At 37.0% G+C, this 14,567-nt stretch overlaps 2 protein-coding genes across 2 annotated transcripts in view; one reads left to right on the forward strand and one right to left on the reverse strand.

The window, feature by feature from the left end:
• Setd3 (SET domain containing 3) overlaps positions 1-9,975 on the forward strand; it is a 30,398-nt gene extending 20,423 nt beyond the window's left edge. Inside the window, exons 5-9 of the mRNA XM_028300720.1 lie at positions 4,802-4,910; positions 5,298-5,425; positions 6,506-6,705; positions 8,953-9,139; positions 9,663-9,975. Of these exons, the coding sequence (XP_028156521.1) occupies positions 4,802-4,910; positions 5,298-5,425; positions 6,506-6,705; positions 8,953-9,139; positions 9,663-9,768 (730 nt within the window). The 3' untranslated portion in view covers positions 9,769-9,975. The remainder of the gene's footprint in view (positions 1-4,801; positions 4,911-5,297; positions 5,426-6,505; positions 6,706-8,952; positions 9,140-9,662) is intronic.
• Positions 9,976-11,027: 1,052 nt separating this feature from the next.
• LOC114350093 (uncharacterized) overlaps positions 11,028-14,567 on the reverse strand; it is a 30,762-nt gene continuing 27,222 nt past the window's right edge. The window contains exons 8-12 of the mRNA XM_028300741.1: positions 14,205-14,359; positions 13,422-13,500; positions 12,985-13,147; positions 11,963-12,125; positions 11,028-11,381 (exon numbers count right to left, since the gene is read on the reverse strand). Of these exons, the coding sequence (XP_028156542.1) occupies positions 11,203-11,381; positions 11,963-12,125; positions 12,985-13,147; positions 13,422-13,500; positions 14,205-14,359 (739 nt within the window). The 3' untranslated portion in view covers positions 11,028-11,202. The remainder of the gene's footprint in view (positions 11,382-11,962; positions 12,126-12,984; positions 13,148-13,421; positions 13,501-14,204; positions 14,360-14,567) is intronic.

The raw sequence follows: 14,567 nt of genomic DNA on the forward strand, positions 1-14,567 counted from the left end.
TTTTATCTACGTATCCCAAATTCCACGGCTGCCTTTACAAATATTTTTCTATAAGTAAAGGTGATGCTGTTATCTTATACAAGCCTATATTTTCCGTAATAGAGCTTCAAATAGTACGACTCTACGTAATTCATGTCATATTAATATTATATTTAACAAGTTATGGCGATAACATAAATAAGTAAATTGGTTATATTATTATCGGTTCTAGCTTCTAACGACAATGTCTCCCACGAGCACACACGATACCATCGGATTGATAGCGCGGTCATTGTTCGTATGACGGTTTCACATGCGGCTCTTACTTTCCTAGCTGACTGGCAGTTTACGTCGTTAACTCAACTTTATAATGCTTGCAAAACTGAAAGTCTTAAATGCATTTGTTTGACAATAGCAAATAACTCTTTACCAGAATAACTTTCGTTTAAAGTCGTGCGTTTAAAATTAAACACCCTGTATTGCATGATGAAGGAACGAAGAAACTATGCCTATTTTAAATTGAATGAGATATCGTGAAACGTAGAACTTATTAAGTGAAATTCATAGTAAGCTTGTTAAGAAGTCTGTATTTGCCCATGGCATGGCAAATTGTGCTCGTACCACCAACCACGCGTATAATGATTATGGGAAAGTCATTCTACTCGTTATGTAGAATCGCACGCATGATCTGATATTATAGAACGTCTAATAATACGCGTCTGATATTATATCTTAATAGTTACTTTCTGTAGTTATTTCTATTCACATGCGCTGGTAGGGCCCAAAAGATAAGGAGACATGTAAAGTGCCCCATAAGGGCTACCTTTTCTTTTTTTATTATTTTCTATTGACGTTCATAAGTGCCACTTGTGGTCTAAACTGAATAAATATTTTTGATTTTGATTCATTATTATTTATTTATTTTACACGAGTAAATAATGATGGATATAAAAAGCCGCCGGTCGGTTTGCATATAAAATATACGTACATTACGTATTTTTCTTGTATTTACTGAATGTTCACCTATTTTTAAGAAAATTTTAGTTCTTACCTGTGTAAAGATGACCCACGCTGAACTGTCCCACCAAACTCAATGACAGGGGGGCGCTACCATCGTTCAACTATATGGTTTCCAACATGGCAAAAATCGAAACCAGCGATCCGGTATTGACGGTGGCGCCCCACTGTCAATGTCATGCATAGGACAGTTCACTATTTTGGAACTATATGTAAAAATTGTCACCTGTCATCCGCTTTGCAATGGAGGGAAGTCGAACCTTAATTTTTCGAACTCCTCCTATGTTCTTCTGATTAATTTCGTTGCGGGTCCAATGACAGTTTAACTTTCCCTCGGGACAAACTTGACCTTCATTGGTTGGGTTTTTGTGGCGGTCAAGCTGTAGATCCTGGCTACACAGGAGTTGCAGTGGTGTGAACGAGAGGTGGGAATAGTCCCGTTTGTGTATGTAAAAATTCTGTGAATTTCAAAATTGAGTAGGTATTGATCTATCGTTGTTGCGTGACGCATACAATTTAAAAACTGATAGGCTTACTCAAAATCCAAATTATTTTGTTCGCTTTCAACAAAGCATGAGTTATGCAAGTCTAGGTAGGCTACGTAATACCCACAGCCTACTCGTATATTGGGCTAAGTGTTAAATGATTTTCAAAACACTTCCTTGTCACTTTGTCATTCATTGGGATCAACTAACCGCATCTGGGAGGGCCAAATTACGCTTTTTAACAAGTATTATCTTTTGAAGTCTGTATTGTGGTTGCCATTAAATACAATTTAACCGACTACCGCGTACTGCGTAACGTTATAATTTTTCTTTTTACTAAAAACCGCTTCCTTGAACATCCAATTATAGTTGAATTGCAAAGTAATTGAATAAGACTTTTTGGCTACATTGTTTCTTGAATTTCATAAAATACTTGCTGGTGTTTATAATCGCTATCAAATTAAGATCGTGATCGCTTCGCTCGATCATAGATACGTTTCCAAGCTATGGACAATAACAGCCTTATTTAATCGAAAATTATAACATATGCAGAGTCAAAGTAGTCTCTACTTTGATTTGTGTAATTGCTGCTGTGCTTCAAGAAGGGAAAAAGGTAGAAGAATATTTTACTATTTCTCTTAGGTAATTAATTAATTAACCATTGCAGCACTAGAAATGCAATGAATATGGTTTGCCGACGTAATGACAGTTTTAGAATTAGAAACAGCCGATAGTGCTTATAAACAAGGGATAGCAAACATTTGCTATTGTGAAAGTAAGCATCCATCCGGCAGACGCTCCTTTCAATAATGCAAGGAAGTTTCAACTGGTTTCCAATATTTTTATACCCTATCTTATTTTACGACGCTATTTATCACATACCATTTAACGGTAAAACCTAATAAAATGTGTTATTGCTTTCGAAAGTAGAAGTTTTAATAAGTACTTGCTTAAAATTCGCTGGACAGTTTATAGATACTTACGTAATAAACAAGTAATAATATATGTATATGAATAAAAGTGATTTAGAAGCAGTCAAGTTCGATTAAAATTTATTAGTCCATTTTGGTTCATAGTAGTCATGTCACTAGGACGCATAGTTTCCGAGGATTAAGCGAAAAACCGAAAAGTGGTACCTTTAAACCCCCCTCTCCCCGCCGGCTCAAGGGCTAAGGGCGGGGACTTTTGCTATGTTCACCACCTAACTAGGCTAAATAAAGTCCCGAGGTCAGAAATTGTGTTCCACGGATTTCTCTCTACACCGTCGTTAAGGCATTCATTGACTGGACTATATAACCGACTTGATTTATTTGAACCAGTTTTTGTCCGTACTTATTTATATCTCGATAATTTTATCAAATGATAATAATCTATCGATAAAAATACTCGTTTTAACACATTCTACCTAATTTAAAACTAAATTAGGTATAAACTAGAACTTATATTTTTTGCTATACCAACTTTCTTTAAGCCACAAATTTTAAAATATTTCCAGAAGGTGTTGTTAATTTCAGGGTTGTCGCAAAAACAATGGGAAGTGCTAACTTTATAAATATTATACTTATACAATTATACGAAAGTAAAAGTCCATTAGGCAGGCGTATTGTCTATTGTCTAATGCGTAATCTCGTATCGCTTTATTGCATAAATCACTCTGGGAACTTAGTTTCTGTTTAGCATAATCATGCAGTTCCGGAACAAACGCTGTAAATTACACAATGGTTAATTAATTAATTAAGAACAGTGCATATTTTCATTACAATAAAATCATTGTATTGGAATTCCATATTCCATTCCATTCCATTCCATTTTCAAATGGAAAACAGCATAAGAAAAGTCTAATGCCATCATTACTGAAAGAATGACTTTAAAGATTAATAGGATGTGATTTTGAAAGGGCTCATTTCTGTTTGTCTGAAAAGCTGAAAATGTTAGTCAATTTACCTTATTTACTATTAAGTTACGTTATTATAAAAAGAAAAAGAAAGAAAAGAGAGCCGGCTAACTCTTTCAAGTATCGTTTAATCAAACTACAAGAATGTTTCTTCACAAGGATTTTTAGAAACATATTTATTCGATATAACATAACACGACCAAAACGATTAACGTTATTTATTGTGTTGTTTCCATTTTCTACGTTTGTATATGACGCGCTATATTTGCTCTATTTATTGCCTTCGCAGAGCGAATTGACAGATCTTTTCATATCGGAGAAAATCAAGAGCAGTAAACAAGAACAATGGCGATAAATTTGCCTGCCTCGATGTTAATAGATAGGAAACTGTTCTTTTTACACTCGCACAGTCACGCATCATGATTCTGGCACTAGGTAATAAATACACGAGAAGTGTGGACACCAGTTATGTGTATATTCCGCTTACAATCCATGTATTGCGTGCTTAGGAACTAGTTGTCATATTTGCTTCCAAAAAACCTTCCGGTAGCAAGTCAATGCAGTGTACACACAAAAAGTGAATGACTTCTTGGTATTAATTATGAGATACGTTTAGGTAATGATACGCAAGGAAGTTTGTATTGGACTAGTTGCAAATTCGTTCACTTAGAAAATGCTTTTCAATTGATTCTTAGACCTCATTGATTAGCAGACCTCTTACATCGACTAGGGCTGTGTCCTATAGGATGTAGGGGGGTTAAGCTACATAACATTTATTAGCAAAAATACATAATAAGTAATATTCTTAAAAATTATTTTTTTGGAATCTATTGACCCTACATAAAACAAAGACACTATATTCGTTTTCTAGTATTTTTTATCCACAACGAGGAAGCTCACTTATACAAAATCACACTTTCTAGAGTTCTAATGCTACTATTAATTAGTTAATTAATTAATGTTGATTGATATAATTGCTTTACTAAATGACAACTGGCCTAACTTACAATCTAAAGTAAAACTAATTTCGCACATCCGTATCATCTCATTTACATTAATAAATTACCATATTCCGTATAGATTGAATTAAAATGGTGATACACTTTCCAAACACAGGAAGGATAAGTGTTTACACGGTCGTTAACCGCCATGTTAAAAGTACTTTCTTTCCTCGAAACGCTATCAAAATATTTTATTAAAAAGTTTAAAATCCATAAAAAATCAATTCAATAAATTGGTTGTTAGTAAAGAAAACTTTAATTTTTCTATTCTGTTAAAATGTATTCGTCGATATTTCTTAAGTTTTGATATCGATACTTAGATGTATTGTTACAAACAAAATTGTTAAATGATGGTTTCCTTGGCACTGCGAACCATATTGTTCCTTGTAGCGTATTAAATACAGTTGAATTTCACTTGTTTTCAGATGGGCAGTGTCAACCGTGATGACGAGGCAGAACAACATCCAGCTGGGAGACAATGACGTCACCGCTTTCATCCCGCTGTGGGATATGTGCAACCACGAGCATGGAAAGGTATGCATTATTGACCATTTCTCGTATTTACGAACTAGCTTTTGTTTACGAGATTTTCAGTCTGCCACAGGGTCTAGTCACGCATGTTGCAATAACATACAATAACATTAGCCATAACTATAATTGTTTCATAACTATACATATATTTTCATCCCTTCGAAGATTGTTGCGAAAAAAATAGCTTATACTCCTGGGCTCAGTTAAACTAACTTACTTTAACAGTAACTTTAAAAATAAACGGTTTTTTTGTATGGAGTTTGGCAGATTTTTGACGTTTGTTAAAGTTAAAGTAAGATGGTGCAACTCAGCCTTAATTTAATATCTACCTATTTACCTTTTCTTTCTTTTATTATTCCTTAATAATAAAATATTCCAATATTATTTCAGATCACAACAGATTTCAACAAGGATAAGAACAGAGGCGAGTGCTACGCGCTACGCGACTTTAAGCCTGGAGAACAAATCTTCATCTTCTACGGGGCTCGATCCAACGCAGATTTATTTCTACACAATGGGTAAATTAGCATGCAACTAATTACTTTTTAGGACCACTTTCCGACCACGAACACTCAGTTTCAACATAATTATTACAACTAAATTAGACGTAATCTTATTCCGCACGATATAATTCTGATTTATAGTGTACCTATTTTAAATGCCTTCAATACCTAACTAAAATTGGTACTTGTTTCGTCTTCTGGACAACAGATCCAAGCTAGAGTAAGTCATATACATTTATGAAAATGAGACTTAACTTGAGAAATGTATGGATTTTGATTGATTGAAAAATCTCTATTTGTACAGTCCGTGTCAATTTTCTCTATAAATAAAGTCGAAACCATTTGACTTGGACCTTATGAATTTTGTGATAAGAGCGAACTTTTCGTTTATTGTACTAATGACACAGTTGAGAATATCTAGTTCTAACGCCATGCAAGCTATCTTATGACTCTTCAGTAAACTCATTTACCTATGATCCAATCCGCAAAACATTTCCACTGCTTTCACCATTACGAGCTGGCTGATCAAACCCTCGCATATTATTGTCGGCAGTCATAACACCCGTGATGCAACGCATTATCCGTTATGTCATCCGGCGCGCGACGCATCACAACAATACGGCTGGCATCATAACATCTAAACATGAATGCGTGCTGATTCGTACACACAGGAGCTATTTGGATTAGAATTTAATTTGAGTTTGTTATGCTCTATGTTGAATCGATCATTGTGATAACGTGCATTTGCACCAGCTCTACCAAAACGCCTCGACTCTGTGTCCTTAATTAGACATTTGGAAATTAAGACTTAACCCTATTACACCCTCCAGCTAAACTAAGTGTAAGCTTGGATGAGGACCAGCTCTCGAATCGGCACTACCTACTACACCGAAACCGTTAGGCTATTTTTATCTTTAAAGTTCTAGTTTTAGAGTCCGCATGGTATTGTTTGATAAGCTGTTATTTAGAATCAATCAAAAATACATACATTTTAAATGAGAGTTGAATAAGAGCACTCAATTGTTCCGAACGAATTCCAAATTAACAAAAAATAGTAAGTACCTCGACATAAAAACGTGTTCCTGCTATTTCTAGATTCGTGTACCCAAACAACCAGCACGACAGTCTCTCTCTAAGCCTGGGCATCAGCGCCGGCGACCCGCTGCGCGAAAGCAAGCAGTCTCTTCTCACCAAGCTTGGTCTGGCAGGCATCACGCACTACAACCTGTATCTAGGAGACAACCCTGTGAGCGCAGAGCTACTGGCTTTTATAAGGATCTTCAATATGAACCAAGGTGTGTTAACAGCAGATTAGCTTAAGACTCGCAGTGTGAAAGCAAGCAGTCTCTTCTCACCAAGCTAGGACTAGCAGGCATCACGCACTACAACCTGTACCTAGGGGACAGCCCTGTGAGCGCCGAGCTACTGGCCTTTATAAGGATCTTCAATATGAACCAAGGTGTGTTAACAGGAGATTAGCTTAAGACTCGCAGTGTGAAAGCAAGCAGTCTCTTCTCACGAAGCTAGGACTAGCTGGCATCACGCACTACAGCCTATATCTAGGAGACAGCCCTGTGAGCGCCGAACTGTTAGCCTTTATAAGGATCTTCAACATGAACCAAGGTGAGCTACGAGTAGATTAGCTAGAGACTTACTGAGTGAGAGAAAGCAGTCTCTTCTCACCAAGCTAGGCCTGGCAGGCATCACGCACTACAACCTGTACCTAGGGGACAGCCCTTTGAGCGCCGAGCTGCTGGCTTTTATAAGGATCTTCAATATGAATCAAGGTGAGTTGAGGACAGTCTACAGATTAGCTAGAGACAAGAGAAGCAGTCTCTCCTTACCAAGCTAGGCCTGTCAGGGTGGCAGGCATCACGCAGTACAACCTGTACCTAGGAGAGAGCCCTGTGAGCGCAGAGCTGCTTTCTTTTATAAGGATCTTCAAAATGAATCAAGGTGAGTTGCATTTAGGATAGGCCAGAATGGGATTTATCTTAAAAAGGTAAGGCTATAGTATGACTATGGTAAAGGCTTTAGTTCCATTACCCCTTTTAATCTGCAGTAGTTGAATAATTTTGAATATAAATTTTGTCCCGGACTTGACGGAACTCCAGTAAATAATAGACTAGGTAATTTACTGAAGTTTCCGGGCAGAAAAACATGGTAATAAAATTTAAAATTTAATGCAATGCAATTTTATAAAATGACTAAGTTTTAGACTGCTTTGAAATAGATCCTTTTCTTAGTTAGTCGACGAAATGTAAACCAATTTCACTCGATTGTCTAAAACAAGAAGTACTTGTTTACTTCCAACACTTTCAAGGGTCACCACAACAATGCATAACCCGTTGGGTTAAGCCGCTTCCATCGTTCCGTAACAGTAAACCCTCGCCAAACAAAAGTATCGCATAACGATTAGATATGCACGGAACTGAACCGAATCAAAGATTGCTTTTTCTTGCTATTAATGAAATGCGGATTCCGAGTAATGTTTTCTTTTTTTGCTTTTTACTTCTACAATAATAGATGTTACTTAATAGACGAAATTCGTAAACCGGTCGACCAATCTTTTTTATTATTTTGGGTTAGTAGTTTTTGTTTGCCAATATTTATGAAAGTTATAACTTATAACGATATGACGTCATTCGGTTTTAAAGTAAACAGACCGAATTAGTAACTATACTGGTCATCACAAAAATCGGCCCACCTACGTTTTACAGGAAAACTCGTTTCTACTGACACAATCATGGTGCCCCAACAATATTGGTGTTATTTGAAAGCCCAATAAATATCCTTAAAGAAAAACACATTTAATTTCTTAATAAACGATTAACATAAACGTGATATACAATAAATGTGACTTGAAAAAAGACCTCACTTTGGGCTCATCTCTGGGATCAATTAGACCAATTTTTATGGTTATAAAACCAAATAATGATCTCACGTGTCCTCTTTAACAGATGGATAGCGATTAATCCCAACTTAACAGTTTTATAGCCATAAAAGTTGGCTCAAGCGTAACTACCTATTTTTTGAAGAAGTGACTGGATTCTTCTACAGACACATTTTTGGGGTAAAAACCTTTCCTTTAATGAAATGAAGTTTAGAACTCGGCTTTTAAATGGTGCCAATATTGGTGGGAAATGGGGATGCATACGTTTGAAAGTGCTTGCCGCGGGAGGGTCGATTTTTGTGATGACCAGTGTATTTTATAACTTCTTTTAATGTAGGTACGAGTATCCTTACGTTACTTTGGAGTTTATTGCAATTGGTATCGTCAGTAATATTGTAACTTTCCTTGCGTAAACATAAAGTTCTGTGGATGAGGCAACTAAGAGACAAATATGCGAACATCAAGCTTCTCCAACCCGTCTGGTTAGCGTGGGGTGTGTAACCCAATCGTGTGGATTCCATACACATGCTCTATCTAGTTTACTTCTTACCAGCGTTGAGAAAAGTAGTTTTATAACATGTGGGTTGCGGAACATACATTTCGTCTTTTTTATCGTTATTTCTACATAAATAAATCTTTGTCATTCTAGAGGAACTCACCAAATGGTCGAGCCAAGGTCTGCCGGGTGACCTAGTATCTTCTGACGCCGCAAGCGCCGAAACAGTGGGCGCGGCCATAGACAAGCGCGCATATACGTACCTGCTGACTCGCTGTGGGCTGATAAAAGCTTCGTACAAGCGAGACAGCGACGAAGTTGGACCTGAATCTATACACAGGTATGTTATTGACAGATTATGTAGTCTAGTGATAAAACTACCTATCTCCTATCTTAGACACAAAGGTTTCAGGTTCGATACCCAGCAGGGGTAATTTGTTTACTTGTTTTAGTTAGTGGTAGGGCTTGTTATGACTCCGCCCGTCTATCTCCTTATCTTCCAAGAATAATAATTGAATGAAATAAAAAAAATATATATGCATATAACAGGACAACAGTACGACGGTGTTTTTAAGCCCTACCAGATTGATGTTACCTAATACAGTAATTTAACCTAATTATCAAAATTTAATTCCACTCTATCATTGATAAAAAAAGTACGTCTTCGAAGCGCCATCTATCGCCAGCTAAGAATCTTAATGAAATAAATTGGTGCAAAGTTGCACGGTAACGCCATCTACATTTTTGTACCTGACGTAGAAAGTAGTAGAAATGAAAAGCAAACCGCGCAACCATTTTGTAAAGATTTTGTATTTATAGAACTGTGTTACATAAAAGAAAACTTTATTGTGTTTTGTTCGCAGGAAAAATATACAACTATTGAAAGAATGTGAAGTACAAATATTAGACGGTGCCATAAAATATTTGGAAAGTGCTATACAAAAGCTTCCCACCGCAGAGTCACAATAAATGTGATTTAGATTTTTAATTATTTTATGAACAAAGTATGAAATCATGACAGTATTTATTTTTTTATGATGATCTTATGATTTTAAATAATTGAATTATTTATTTTAATACAACGAATGTCGTATACAGATTTATCTAGTTGTTACCGAATTTGCTTTTTTTGTAAGTTTGTTTTTGTTAGTAAGTTGTGTGCAATTTTTAATATAAAGTTGTTTTTCATAAAATCATTAGTTTTATTACGTACACAAAAACACCAGATCATTATTCATACCAAATTTATTTTTTCACATGACAAATTATTTTACAACTCCATGTGGTGATAGTCTGGCATATAAAAATAGTACAAAATTGGCTAATTATAAAGTACTTAACTACGTTTAAAATAGTATCTAGCAAATAACACTAAACTTAAATAATATTTACAGATTTGAACTTTCAACTGAAAAATTTATCAAAGTACTTCGTAAAATTAGGTTTTAAGTATAGAAATTAATTCCAAACCAAAAACCTCTTAAATTAATTGTTGATATTATTAATTGGTCTATTTCACTAAATTAATCGTTGTCATAAATAAATTAAACTTAAAATTACACTTACTTTAAACTGATTTTATCACAATCTTGGGAAGTAACTTGTAATGAGTAAATGTTTGACAAAAAGGAGGAGACGTATTTTTATAAAATACGAGTCCTCTCAATTTGTCTTCCATGTTTTTAATCATTTCCACGTTTCTTAACTAAAGATACCTTTAAAGTAATAAACCTTGAATCTTACTAGTTATTGAGATATCATTTTAGACATCTTGAAACCGGGCCCGAACAATCGTTCCATTATATTTCTAAGATAATTCACTTATTTATCTATAAATTAATGTCAATACTAAGTATATCTTTTGTATGAATTAGATGATTAAAATCTAAGATTTCAATGCTTCTCAACAGAGTATTAAATCCATAATCTCAAAACAAAAATCACCGCAGTCACCCACTGGGAGTACCATACACTCACAGCTAAATTATTATAACCAAATCAATTTTCCAGTCAGAGCCAGAAAATTTAATGCATACTAAAGTTAAGCTGTGAAACTCAAACTAACCACAATGTAAGGTTTAGACTGATTCTAAGGTGTAGAAAATGATTTTGTTTAAAACACCTTAGCTTGTTCGGTTAAACTTAGCTGATTTATACACTGACGGATTTACAACACTACAAAATTATGTAATTGTAAAGGCATAACAACCCTGGTAGCTGTTGGAAAATCCATATAGGTACGAGTAAACTATTTTCAAGTTTAATAACCAGTATTAACCTTAGCAATAAACGGTGAGTGCCCTAAAAGGGCCCAAGAGAATTAGGTTTTGAAAACTACGATTTGAGGCTTTTGCATCACGCGGTGCAGTTTATAAGTCAGTCTCAAAAACCAACTTTTTCATCTTATTTGATCCGTCCCTTATGCGGCACGTACGCGTGGTGTGGCGTAGCGTTGCTCCCGCGCCGCCAACCGCGTGCTGCGACCAATAGCGCGCCGCACAAAGCCGCTACTAGCGCGCCGCATGACGCTACTAGCGCCGATAGCGCTGAGGTCTTCATGCACGTTTGACCTTCGGCTACTGCTGGAAAATGAAAAGAAAGAGCTTTAGAATTGACTGCAGGTGACAATCAAATGATTCAATGATACACTTAGCCTTTGATTAGGCTAAATCTACACAGGCGTAACTACTCGGCGACACGAACTCCGTATCATCTATCGCTCAAACTTGACAAAAAAGAGAGTAAGAAATATGCAGAGAACATGGGAATCTCTTCGCCTTCGTTGAATGTACCACAAATCAGTGACGATGCGCAAAGGATTGCTGCTAGCGGTTCGCCAATAGATGCAGATGCGTCAGTCATACTGAACCTCAGTTGTTTCGATACGGGCTATCTATAGTAAGGTAAGAAAGAAACTCTTACAGCGACTGGAAGAGCAATATTCTCGGACAGGCGCTACACCATAATTTCGGTACTTATCTGTCCTGTGCTAACAAAGTAAGAAAGAATCTAATAATACCTGTGCTAGCAGCAAGCTCGGAATCCTCCTCGCCTTCTTGCACCCATCGCAGCGTCTAAAAACGCTGAGAGATGATCCTCAACGCCGCTACGACTTCGGTACCTGTCCTGTGCTAGCTAGCACAAAAAAAGAATCTAATAATACCTGTGCTAGCAGCGAGCTCCGAATCCTCCTCGCCTTCTTGCAGCACTCTTAGCGACTGGAACAGCGATATATTTTCCGACAAGCGCGGCGCCACGCTCGCAGACTCCGATTCCACAGACCGCCGGCGGACGCTCTTCATGTTCCGCCAGTGGCAGGGCTGGGACTGAAATGTCAGAGAGTAAACTGGTTAATATACCTACATTTTTTCAAAGTTCAAAATGCTTCAATGAAAGTATATCAAAGTATGTGATAACCAACACCTCCAGAACGTTCGCTCTTATGAATTAACACTTTTCATTGCTTTTATCTCAACTCAAGGGTTTAAGGTTCTTGATAACTTAACTTTTGGGACCACAAACGCTCATTTTCAAACATTTCATGTGTGACAATAAAAGCGATGAAAATCCATAAAAGTTAGGAAACTAAAGTTCTCGTTGCGAATTTAAGATATTTAAAAAATAGGAACTGTTTTTCTAGAGGTCACTTCACATGGACATGGTATGCAAACAACAAAATCTTACGCCACCGACGAACAAAAAAAAACTGAAAAAATATCTCGGAATTTAAATTGAAATCTGCAGTTTTAGAGCTATTTTTAGCATCGATTGCAGATGATCCCGTAACACAAACGTTTTGACGTTATGCGTACTTATGCGTCTCTAATCTTCTTACTCCCTGCTGAGCTAGCCCCAGCACGTCAACTATGTAAATAGATGGCCAGACCGTGAAGTAGAAAGTTTGTATAATTTTGTTTACATAAAGGTGTAAATAAATCGCCACTGAAAATGTATGCCTTACTGGAATTTTCCACAATACCTACCAATCTCTAATTGACTGCTTTATGAAGAGTAGAGATGTTTGGAATATATTATTTAATATTTACCAATGAAAGGAAAAACCGTAGAAAGATGAAGATTTTTGATATTCAGTAACATTCAATTACACCGGAAGAACTAAAATATAATTACGCTCGTCATTTGCCAGAAAATGCTTCCAAATGGATATTTTCTTGTAAAACTTACAGGACACCTCCCATGGCACATTCTGACGTCACACTCGATGTACAGAGCCGGTGAGCCCGTAAATCGGAACGTTTTCATGTAGGCATACACTTGCGTCTCGAACACGCCCGACTCGGACCACGAACCTCGGAATCGGGATATCAACTTGTCGTCCACTGGACATCTGGGGAATAAAGATTGAACAACTGTGACTGAAAGACTGGCAACTGAAGACGGAAAAGTTTAGGATTTTGTATTGATTGAAAAAGGTGTCAAAACAAAATAAAAACGTTCAATTTAGAATTTAGTACCTATTCAAAAGGAAGAAGACAATAAAAGTAATTAAATTACGTAGGTAGGATTCGTACTGTACCGGAACGAATGTCCTAAAGGTTAGCATTCATGTAACATTTTATTGTTTAATGGCTGTCAATTAATTCTTATAATTCCTTACGTACCCGTACTCGTCAATGAGTTGTATCCGCTTGGTTGCACCGTTATGGGCGAAGCAGTCGTTCACCACAATATCGAATCCGTCTGAAACCAAATCGATACTTTGCATTCCTACTCGTTATCGAGTAAAAGTTTTGACACAGTTCACGATTGATGTAAACTGTGGATCGGATCGAGCGATGAACCTGGTGTTTGGGAGGGCCATTGCAGTATGGCACGCGATAGCGGTTACGGCACCGTTACAGATTTCGCCCTTGATGGTTGCGGTATAAAATGTAAGTTCAAAAACAATCGCCGTAAAATGGCAGCGATCATTAACGACAATTGACCGTGAACTTGATGTCGTATATTTTAAGGCCTTTATTTAACACTTATCGCCGTACCATAAAAATTTAACTCTATGACGTAATAGGATATCTAACGCGAACTAAATTCATGAAACCAAGACAATGAATAAGCGTTTTCTGGGCTTACTTGCTTCAGCATAAATCGCACTTGCTGCACCCTTCAGATAAGATGGCGATCAATAATGGTTCCTAATGGCAGAGTAGAATAGGATTTCTCCCAAACTTCCCGTGGATGTCGAATTATGCAAACATTAGGCCTCCCCAACCCGTCACAAGCGTGAAAAGTGTAGGCCAAATCCTCTGTTTGCCTCCGGTAAATTAGAAGGATCATCATCCTGCATGATGACGACGAGGGTGACACTAAGCAGGTCCAGCTTGTCCAAATGTAGCTGACTCTAATTATTCCTTAATCCGGCGGTGTTCAATGGTGTAGGTACTTACCATAAGCACTCCTCATGTAGATGAGCAACGTGAGCGGATCTCCCACCCTGACCGGGCCGGAGACTCGCGCGCCGCCGGCCCCGTAGCCTGATCTGATCTCCATATAGCATTCAGGTGGTTGGAGTGTGAATACTACCGGGTTGCCCGTCGCTACCCTGGAATTACATAAATCAAAGGATATTGTTCAATATTTAGTTGGTAAATAGGTACTAATTTTGTTAACATGTGTCTGCAATGATTCTGTGTTTGTGAGACCGAATCGTAGGACAACCAAAAAGCCTTTCAAGGAAGAGCAGTACATATTTATTTCTTGTAAGCTCGTTTTATCGTAGATCACTGAATTATATTCAATGCCTGCTTCTC

The sequence above is a fragment of the Ostrinia furnacalis genome, unplaced genomic scaffold, assembly GCF_004193835.3.
Source record: "Ostrinia furnacalis isolate ACB-3 unplaced genomic scaffold, ASM419383v2 OfSCF0780, whole genome shotgun sequence".
Lineage (NCBI taxonomy): Eukaryota > Metazoa > Arthropoda > Insecta > Lepidoptera > Crambidae > Ostrinia > Ostrinia furnacalis.